This window comes from Solanum tuberosum, unplaced genomic scaffold (assembly GCF_000226075.1).
Source record: "Solanum tuberosum cultivar DM 1-3 516 R44 unplaced genomic scaffold, SolTub_3.0 scf00305, whole genome shotgun sequence".
Classification (NCBI taxonomy): domain Eukaryota; kingdom Viridiplantae; phylum Streptophyta; class Magnoliopsida; order Solanales; family Solanaceae; genus Solanum; species Solanum tuberosum.
Window position 1 is genome coordinate 687283 of NW_006239229.1, and position 11180 is coordinate 698462.

Below are 11180 nucleotides of genomic sequence, written 5' to 3' on the forward strand. Positions count from 1 at the left end.
GCTTATGTCTTGTTTTAGCATTCTCCTCGCATGCTCGTACATTCAATGTACTGATGCCAGTTGACCTGCTTCTTTTTATGATGCAGATTGAGGTAACCAGGATCAGCATCCAGCGCATCATTGATTCAATTGAGCTTCAGAGTTGTTGGTGAACCTCCTTGCTTCCGGAGGATCCCCTTTTCATTACTTTATCATTTTAGTTCATTAGGATGTCGTGGGTCTTGTCCCGACGTCCATCTCAGTTGTTAGAGGCTTCATAGAGACGTTAGTTCTTGAGTGCCATTTTGGCTAGTGAATGTTCTTTATACATTCTAAGTTATTTATTGAGCAGTTCAGTTTACTTTTTAAAATATTTTATCATAAATAAGTCTTCCGCTAAGAGTTAAGCCAGGCCAAGGGTTCGCTTGGGGCCAACAATGGTTCTCGAGTGCCAGTCTCACCCATGATGTAGGCTCGGGGCGTGACAAAAATAAGGTGCGATGATAACAATGTTATGTTTCAGGTTGGAAAGAAAAAGCAACAACTGCACATTGGTATAACTTATGTTATATTTATTTTATATATATATATATATTATTTTTCATTTTTGTAACAATACAGTGTATAAAGTTATGCTAATTTTGATACATGGATAATTCCCTTTAAAACCAACAACCAAATAACCCTTGAGTAATTTTTTTTTATCTGTCCAAATTTTGATGAATAAAGTTACTTACATGAATGAGTTAAGTGAAGGATTTTGAGTTCACGGGTAAGCATGCTTCCCTCCAATGGTGTCAATAGTGATTGGGTGCACTTCTACCAGTGAGATAAGAAATTCAATTCCTATGTCCTACTAAATTAAGTACTTTTTAAAGGGTAATGCTAAATGACCAAAAAATTTGGCCATAATTTTTAAAAAACTATCATATTTTTTTTTATTTTAAAATAAATTGATATTTTCCCCATGTTTTAGTTAAAAGATATTAAAGTTAAAAGGGTAAAAATATTTAAAAAGGTAAAATAACATAAGAAAAATACCATTCTAGCCAAATTCTAGCCAAAAAGTTTTTTCCCTTTTTAAATTTCTTTATGAGATAATTACATTATAATGCAGTCCATAAAAGTTAGCATACATAATTGGGAGCCCTACATAATTTAGTCAAACTTTTCAATGCTTAACTAAATTGGCTCAAAGGAAAAGTTCAAGGGATCTAGAGGGCTGTCATGAGCCCCCAACTCCCTCCCAATCAATCCACATTCAGAGCTAAATGATAGTTTTTGATGAGACAAATTCAATGCAACAAGAATCGTTTCAAATTCCATTCACAAATTCAAAAAATCACACATTACAGACGTGATTATCGTAGCGTACCAACAATTTTAAAAAATATTTTCTAATCAAAATCTATTATGATTGATGATGTCTCACTTATCAGGATGATACACCATCACTAGATTTACCTCTCTACAAATTTTAAGAAGATTCCATCTTGACGTTTGAGAGAAATCAACTGACACAATTTGACGAAATTTTGATAGTTGTGTATACCATTTGTATATCTTTATATACCAGATTGTGTCTTGGACTAAAAATTTGTACGGTCAGTTTTGAACTAAATTTTTAGAAAATCAGTTAGATAATGATACTTTTATGAAATTTTCCATCTCTTTATTTGATTTATTCTTCCAGAAATACCAATTCTCTAATTGGTATCCCTATTATCCTTTTGTAATACTAATTTTATTAAATAAAATAGGAGTATTAAAATTAGTAGCAGCGGAGAATATAACATAGTCCAACTAATCATAATATCGTTAAATATATATATACCTATACACACAAAACTTTTTTTAAAAGTTCAAGTATTCATTATCTCATTTTAAAATTGAAGAATCTAATCATTTGCAGAATTGTCACACAATAATCCATATGGTAGCAATTGCGTCGCTACTTTAAAAAATCAATTTTATGGAGTCGTACTTGCTTTTAAAAAGGTAATTATGCTTGCAATTGCGTGGAAAATACACGGGCAAGTACCCTTCCAAAGACATCAACTTGCAATTATTCTACTCTTTTAATAAGCTGCTGTGGGGTCTTTTTATCTTTTTCTTTTTGAAGCTACTCCCTCCGTTTCATATTAAAAACTCCATCTCTTCTTATTTATATGTTATTATTTTAGATTTCAGGTTTCTTAAGAAATTATGTAAGTTTTTCATTGTATCTTTATTTTGTATTCTCTTAAAGTTAAGTTTTTAATAAATGTATATAATTAGTTTATTTTGATTAATTAAATTGGTCAATAAACATGAATTAATCATTTAGTTTTCATATGTTGATCAAAGTCATACTTTTAAGGTTAATAACTCTTAAGGGTAAAATAAGAAGAATATTGTTATCTATGTATTGGTTTTGTGAAATGACGAATATTAACAAACATATATATAGGAACCGAGGGAGTAGACACTTTCTATTTTACACGGTAATAAAAAATTATTAATAGATTGATCAATTTTACTATTTTATCTTTTGTTCGCATTAATTAGACTCTTGAAAAAGAAATTCTTAGATCCATATTAATTGTAGGGGTAAAATAGAAAGAATTTAATAGCAATTCTCCTAATCGACTACTTATTATGATAATGAACATTCCACTTAAAAATGAAAAAATGACTCTCCAGGTGGTTACTTTTTTTTTTTTCATATTCATATTTATATCCTCTGCAACAATTGTTGAATTCTATCTTAATTTTAATAAGCGATCAAGTAATAATACATAGCAAATACTTTTAATAAAATGTCTATTTAATATGAGTCGAAATAGTATGATGACTGGGTAGGAGACTAGAAAAGTGATACTCATTTTGTTCCTTTTTAACAACGAAGAAAATATAATATTTTTTATTTATTATATCCTCAATTTATCGAGAGAACTAATATTTTTAAAAGTTATAAACTTTTTTAATGAGTAAATTTATTTTGAAATTATATTAAGTAATATAAATAAAATGATAAACTTATGACATCAATTAAACTATTATTTTCTTAATGGATGTTCGAAGCAAAAAATAAGTGGCCATTGAAAAGGCATAAACTTTCAATTATTGTACTGTCCTAACTCCTAAGCTGCTTGGGGAAATAAATAGGAAGACTAGAAAAGAAAGACTTGAGTGGAGTCAACACCCATCACTTGCATTTCATATTTAGCAATTGAAGCCTCTGTTCTTAGTTGGAAGAATCAGAAAAAATGGCGAACGTAGCAGTAGAATTTCTCGTTGAGAACTTGATGCAGCTGCTGCGGGACAACGCAGAGCTAATTAGTGGAGTTAAAGAGGCTGCTGAGAGTCTACTTCAAGATCTAAATGATTTCAACGCCTTTCTTAAGCAAGCTGCCAAGTGCCACATCAACGAGAACGAAGTTCTGAGAGAACTCGTCAAGAAAATCAGAACAGTGGTTAACTCTGCTGAAGATGCTATTGATAAATTTGTGATTGAAGCTAAGCTACACAAGGATAAGGGTATGACCAGAGTATTAGACCTTCCCCATTATAAAAGAGTCAGGGAGGTAGCTGGTGAGATCAAAGCTATACGAAACAAAGTCAAAGAGATCAGACAGAATGATGCCATTGGACTTCAGGCCCTTCAAGATGATGATTCATCTGCCAGAGGTTTCGAAGAAAGAAAGGTATCACATTCTTAACACTCTTTTTTTTTTAAATTGGGGAAATGGGAAAGTGAGCAATCTAGTTGCAAAGATCAATATAATTGTGTCGTTTAACTTGGTTTCAGCTCGCATTTGTATCCTCCAACTTTAGGTCTACACTAGTAGACACTTAAACTTATATAAAATTGAATAAGTAGACACACGTCTTATGTAGCATAATACATGTAGGACGCCACATAGGATGTGAATTGCTATGTAGGACGCCACGTAATATGCATGAGTCTATTTGTTTGACTTTATATAAGTTTAAGTGTCTATTAGTTGTCGAAGACAAGTTACATGACATGTTTATGTATAGTGCCTTTATTGAGAGTACATGTATGTATGTATGTACCATTCTTGATAAATGTCACTCTTCTATCTGTGCTTTTTTAGCTCTTACTTGTTCACATATCTAATATTTATCTTGGCTGTATTAATCTAAAGCCTCCAGTGGTAGAGGAAGATGATGTGGTTGGATTTGACGAAGAAGCAGATATTGTAATCAAACGCCTTCTTGGAGAATCAAATCGTCTAGAAGTTGTTCCAGTTGTTGGTATGCCTGGTCTCGGCAAAACGACCCTAGCAAATAAAATATACAAGCATCCTAAAATCGGGTATGAATTTTTTACTCGTATTTGGGTTTATGTATCTCAATCATACAGGAGAAGAGAATTATTTCTCAACATCATCAGCAAATTCACTCGAAATACGAAACAATATCATGGGATGTGTGAGGAGGATTTGGCTGATGAAATACAAGAATTCTTGGGAAAGGGAGGAAAATACTTGGTTGTCTTGGATGATGTATGGTCGGATGAAGCTTGGGAACGTATCAAGATAGCTTTCCCAAATAACAACAAACCGAATCGAGTATTGTTGACCACTCGAGATTCCAAAGTGGCTAAACAATGCACTCCCATACCTCATGATTTAAAATTTCTGAGTGAAGATGAAAGTTGGATATTACTGGAGAAGAAGGTTTTTCACAAGGATAAATGTCCTCCTGAATTGGTGGTACCATCTGGGAAGAGCATAGCAAAAAAATGTAAGGGACTACCCCTTGCGATTGTTGTTATCGCAGGAGCACTAATAGGGAAAGGCAAGACACCAAGAGAGTGGAAACAAGTGGATGATAGTGTGAGTGAACACCTCATAAATAGAGACCACCCTGAGAATTGTAACAAACTGGTGCAAATGAGTTATGATCGTTTACCTTACGACTTGAAAGCGTGCTTTTTATATTGTAGTGCATTTCCCGGAGGCTTTCAAATCCCTGCTTGGAAGTTAATCCGTTTGTGGATTGCAGAAGGTTTCATACAGTATAAAGGCCACTTATCTCTTGAGTGTAAAGGAGAGGACAACTTGAATGATCTCATCAACAGGAATCTAGTGATGGTAATGGAAAGAACGTCTGATGGTCAAATCAAAACATGTCGTCTTCATGACATGTTGCACGAGTTTTGCAGGCAAGAAGCTATGAAGGAAGAAAATCTTTTCCAAGAAATAAAGCTAGGATCTGAGCAATATTTTCCTGGAAAACGAGAACTATCCACGTACCGTCGCTTATGCATTCATTCCTCAGTTTTGGATTTTATCTCTACGAAACCTTCAGCTGAACATGTGAGGTCATTCTTATCTTTTTCTTCAAAAAAGATTGAGATGCCATCTGCTGACATCCCAACCATACCAAAAGGCTTTCCGTTGCTAAGAGTTTTGGATGTAGAATCCATCAACTTCAGTCGCTTTTCCAAGGAGTTTTACCAGTTATATCATTTGAGGTATGTTGCTTTTTCATCTGACTCAATCAAGATTCTTCCTAAACTCATGGGAGAACTTTGGAACATCCAAACCATCATAATTAACACGCAACAACGCACTCTTGATATTCAAGCAAATATATGGAATATGGAACGACTAAGGCATCTGCACACTAACTCTTCTGCTAAATTGCCTGTCCCTGTTGCTCCAAAAAATAGTAAAGTTACATTGGTAAATCAAAGCCTGCAAACTCTCTCCACAATAGCTCCCGAAAGCTGCACTGAAGAAGTGTTTGCAAGGACTCCAAACCTGAAAAAGCTGGGCATCCGTGGGAAAATAGCTGTGCTTCTTGATAATAAGTCTGCTGTGTCGTTAAAAAATGTGAAGAGGCTAGAATACCTTGAAAACTTGAAGCTGATAAATGATAGTAGCATTCAAACAGGAAAGTTACGCCTTCCACCTGCATACATATTTCCAACAAAGTTGAGGAAGCTGACTTTATTAGACACCTGGTTGGAGTGGAAAGATATGTCTATATTGGGTCAGTTGGAACACCTTGAAGTCCTGAAGATGAAAGAAAATGGGTTTACGGGAGAGTCCTGGGAGTCTACTGGTGGTTTTTGTTCCCTACTGGTGTTGTGGATTGAAAGGACAAACTTAGTTACTTGGAAAGCATCAGCTGATGACTTTCCAAGACTTAAGCATCTTGTTCTCATCTGCTGTGATTACCTTAAGGAAGTCCCCATCGCCCTAGCTGATATACGCAGTTTCCAAGTCATGATGTTGCAAAATTCCACCAAAACAGCAGCAATATCTGCACGTCAAATACAAGCCAAAAAAGACAATCAAACTCAACAAGGGACTAAAAACATTGCCTTCAAGCTTTCCATATTCCCTCCTGATCTCTGATTGTGTGCACTCCTTCACAGGTCAGTTTCATATAATAAGATTGCAGAACTGACAAATCACAATCTTTTTTGACATTCAAAGTAGTACTCCCTTCGTCCATCTTTACTTGTCCACTATACTATTTTGAGATATCCAACAATACTTGTCCAGTTTATAAAATCAATGAATAATTGTGTCTATTTTACCCTTGCTATTAAAACCTATTCATTTTTCAATGTTTAGATGACTTATATTTAATAAGGGTGATTTGATAAAATCACTCATCATTTAATGCTTTTGAATCTCTGTGTCAAGTCAATAGTAGACAACTATTGTTGGACAGAGGGAGTATTAGTCATCATGCTGCATAGCCCTTCCGGCCTCTGATTATTGTGATTTGTGCAGGTCCTCAATGAATCACACTGCATGAGAGCTGGTACCCTAGCTATCAATTGTTTTCATAATTCTTGAGTGGATGTCCGTCTTTCATGGTTGTTGTCATCTTGATTGTGGCCATAGTTTGTATGTTCTTCATTTTGTGGTATGTAATCTGTAAGAACAATGTATTTTGCATTCATCTATTCTGTGGTCTTTGGCTTCAGAGCTGTGTAATATTGTAAGAAATTATATGTATGGGGAGGTTCTAGGCTTGGATATTGTTTCGTTTGGAGGCTTGGAGGGAAGTATTATGAAAATACTTTCTCCTATACCTTCACCAGGTCAAATTGGAGGTCACTCTTGGTGGGATATACTATTAATCATGTGGTTGAGTTATAGTATTTTATGTAATCCCTTGTAAAGACTATTTATTTCATTTTAGTTAAATATAATAAAGTCTTTATTTAAATAGATCATTGTGTTAATATGTGTCTCCATTGCTTATATAGTAGACGATTTTTGCATATGGAGTTATTTAACTCATATGCGGAAGATTAAAATTGTCGGTTCTTATACGTCATAAATTAAATATTCACAATCAAAGATGAAGTTGGACAAACATCTTGATGATTGTAGCACAAGATTAAAGATAATTCGATCTTAATTATGAGTATGGTTAAATTTCAACTTCTTGTGCTAGTACATTCCATGTGTATTGAATGGACCAATTAGAGATGTTTGTTTATGTTCTGAATATTTATAAACAACTTCTCTAGTCCATTACGTGTACTTATACTCTTAATCTTGATATAATTATTATGATCTATGTGGTTTGATTTATTATTTTAATCTATTAAAATGTGAGACTATATTATGAGTCAATATATTCCCAATAGATTGGCTAATGACAAATCACATTAGTGAGATAATAATTAGTTGATAGAACCATGTCTCAGACTTGAGATAGAAGACACCCTTTTATGGATACTTATAAGTTTTCACATGAAAATCCTGCAGGTGGATTTTATATCCGTCATGCGAAATAAGTTAAGTATAATAATAAAGGATTAAATTAGTCAATAAATTAAATTATTCAGAAAATTTGATTTAATTAATTGGTGTCACTAATTCTAACATGAGGAGTTAAATAAGATGTAATGGTAGATTTCCAATTTAAATTAAGGAGTGAAAATAAATATTTTTAATGGAATAATTTGTAATTTATTATTATATGATAATTCTTTCACTTACAAATTAATATCATAATAAGAAGCCTCATATAATAAGTCTTAGTCCCCTACTATGCCTGATTAATTAATCAAGAATTTAAAAAGATATTCTACAAGGAAAAAATTATTTGCCTTTTAATAATTTATATTACTATTGAGAGAAGCAAAAACGTTTTTGCTAGTCTCTTAAAGTGGTTATTATTAGTGAATATAATAAGGAGATTGCAAACAGTTGAGTTGGAACAGACTAATGGAACAAGTCAGCTATGTGGTCACTGTTAGTCAGTTAACTTGGGGAGTTAGATTTAACGTGAAAGTTAGTTAGAAGGTTGTTAGCAATAGAAGATATTTTCCATTCTAATTAGGTCGGTTAGTGTGTGTATATATATTATATGTATTCATTAGCTTAGCAGAGTTTTTGTAAGTCTTGTTGTGGAGTTGTGTACAGAGTTATATACTCTTTTGATATGAAATGAAGAGATCAGTTTTCCCAATAGTTCATCTTTGAATGTGTGATCATTGAGCAGTTTAACATGGTATCAAAGCAATCACTGTTTTAGATCCAGTTTTTTTTTTAGTAGCTACAAGTTGCAAAATCATGGCGAAGAAGATCGATCATGATCATCCTTTATATCTTTCTTCTTCCGACGTACCAGGAGCTGTGCAGAGTGGAATTCAGCTCGTCAGAATGGAGAACTATACCTTGTGGAGTCGTGCAATGAAATTGAATTTTTTAACGAAGAACAAATTGGGGTTCATTGACGGCAGCATCCAGAGAGATGATTTCAACAATGATATCGAAAAAAAAGCAATGGGATAGGTGTAACGCTATGGTTATTCCGTGGATCGTGAGCAATGTTAGCAAGGAGCTCGTGAGTGGAATCCTGTTTCGTTCGAATGCGGCCTTGGTATGGTCCAATCTGAAGGAACGATTTGATAAAGTGAACATGTCCAGAGTTTTTCATCTTCACAAAGCCATCGTCACACTCACTCAAGGTAGTTTCTGTATATCACTCGAGATTAAAAGACCAATGGGATGAGTTTGAATCGATAGTGCCTTCTTCTTCCTGTGAATGTACAAAATCGAAGGAATATGTGGATAGTATGGGTAGGCAACAATTACTGCAATTCCTCATGGGATTAAGTGATAGTTATGGTCAGGCTAGAAGCCAGATCCTTATGATGAATCCACCACCTAGTGTGAATCAGTGCTATGCTATGATTGTGCAAGATAAGAGTCAAAGAGCATTGAGTGGTGAGTTTTATGGAGGAGGGGAAAGCATTGATCCCACTGCCTTACTCACTAGTAGATATGGTGGTTACACCTTTGGAGGACCAGGTTCCAGAGGTAGGGGAGGAAGAGGTCATGGACAAGTTCAACGACGTGGTCCTTATTGCGATCATTGTGATATGAAAGGACACACTAGGGACGATTGTAACAAACTGAAACATTGCACTCACTGTAATATGCAAGGTCACACCAAGGAAATTTGTTTTCAGCTGATTGGTTATCCTCCAGATTGGAAAGGGAAGAAAAGGGTTAACATGACACAAGCATCACATAGACTTCAAGACAAGGCATAAGAGATAATTGTTATCATACTCCACAGATGCAAGCATTGCAGAGGCCTGGAGGTGCAAGTAGTGGAGATGGACCTGTTCCCCACTTCACACCAAATCAGTACAATCAAATATTGCAGATGCTAAATAAATCCAACACAAATGAGTCTAGTGCAAATATGACAGGTATATTTGCAGGTACTTCCTCTTGTAATGATGTTGTTAGATGTTGTTTCAATTGGATAGTAGATAGTGGGGCAACCAATCATATGGTTAGTTCTAAAACACTACTGAATCGTGATTCCACAGTGAATCCAGGAAAAGTTCAAATAGCTACAGGTGACTCAGCAACTATTACACACTCAGGAAGTTCTCAACTAACAGAAGGTGAAGTTATTGAGGATGTACTTTGTGTGCCAGAATTTAAATTTAATCTCTTATCAGTGTCTAAGTTGACTAGGGAGTTGAATTGTTGTGTTGTATTTTTCCCTGATTTCTTTATCCTTCAGGATCTCTTCACTGGGAAAGTGAATGAGATTGGTAAAGAGGAAGATGGATTATATCTACTGAGGCCTCGAAATCCAGTTCAAACACAACAAGGAGCAAGTTCGTTAGTAACAGCAAAAGGATGTGAGAATGATGTCACTTGGCATAAGAGATTAGGGCATGTGCCTATGAATGTGATTAGAAAAATTAGTATGCTTAAGCTCAATAAGAGTCCAACTATGACTCATTGTGATGTATGTCCACTAGCTAGACAAATCAGATTGCCTTTTCGATCATGCAGTAGTAGAAGTACTAGATGTTTTGATTTGGTTCATTTGGATGTATGGGGACCTTATAAAGCAACCACATATAATAACATGAAGTTTTTCCTTACATTGGTTAATGATCATTCGAGATGGACTTGGGTATTCTTACTACATCTTAAATCAGATGTTTCCACAGTGCTAAAACAGTTTATCCTGATGATTAGAACACAATTTAATTTGCAAATTAAAATGGTTAGATCAGACAATGGAGGAGAGTTCTTTAACTCTCAATGTGATGAATTATTCAAGAGTCATGGGATTATACATCAAAGTTCCTGTCCACACACTCCTCAGCAGAATGGTGTGGTAGAAAGGAAACACAGGCACATCCTTGAAACAGCTAGAGCAATCAGGTTCCAGGGACACTTACCTATCAAATTCTGGGGAGAGTGCATATTAGCAGCTGTACACATCATAAATAGAATTCCTCTATCTGTATTACATAATGTCTCTCCTTTTGAAGTAATGTTTGGGAAACAACCTGATTTATCTTATATGAGGATCATAGGGTGTTTATGCCATGCCACTATTCCACATAAGGTAGACAAATTTGGTCCAAGGTCTACAAGATCAGTTTTGATGGGATATGGAACAACACAGAAAGGATATAGGCTATATGATCTTGAACATAAAACATTTTTTATCAGTAGGGACGTGACCTTTGTTGAAACAATTTTTCCTTTTCAAACTCACTCCACAGATGATTTGCACAATAGTGTTATCATGTCATCGAGCTTTCTGGATGATGAAACGGATATGGTGATTGATTCTCCAATTGTAGAGAATAGGAGTGAAGTTGTTGCAGTTACACCAAATGCACTAGAGATTGACACATCACATCAGGTGGTTCATCCTGGAGACACAACACA

General features: G+C 34.7%; 1 protein-coding gene across 1 annotated transcript; it reads left to right on the forward strand.

Moving 5' to 3' along the window:
• Positions 1-3093: 3093 nt before the first annotated feature.
• Positions 3094-7179, forward strand: LOC102605241 (putative late blight resistance protein homolog R1A-3). The gene is made up of 3 exons (XM_006359728.2): positions 3094-3665; positions 4131-6373; positions 6738-7179. The coding sequence occupies exons 1-2, from the start codon at positions 3228-3230 to the stop codon at positions 6351-6353; spliced, it is 2661 nt and encodes an 886-aa protein (XP_006359790.1). The 5' UTR covers positions 3094-3227; the 3' UTR covers positions 6354-6373; positions 6738-7179.
• Positions 7180-11180: the final 4001 nt, after the last annotated feature.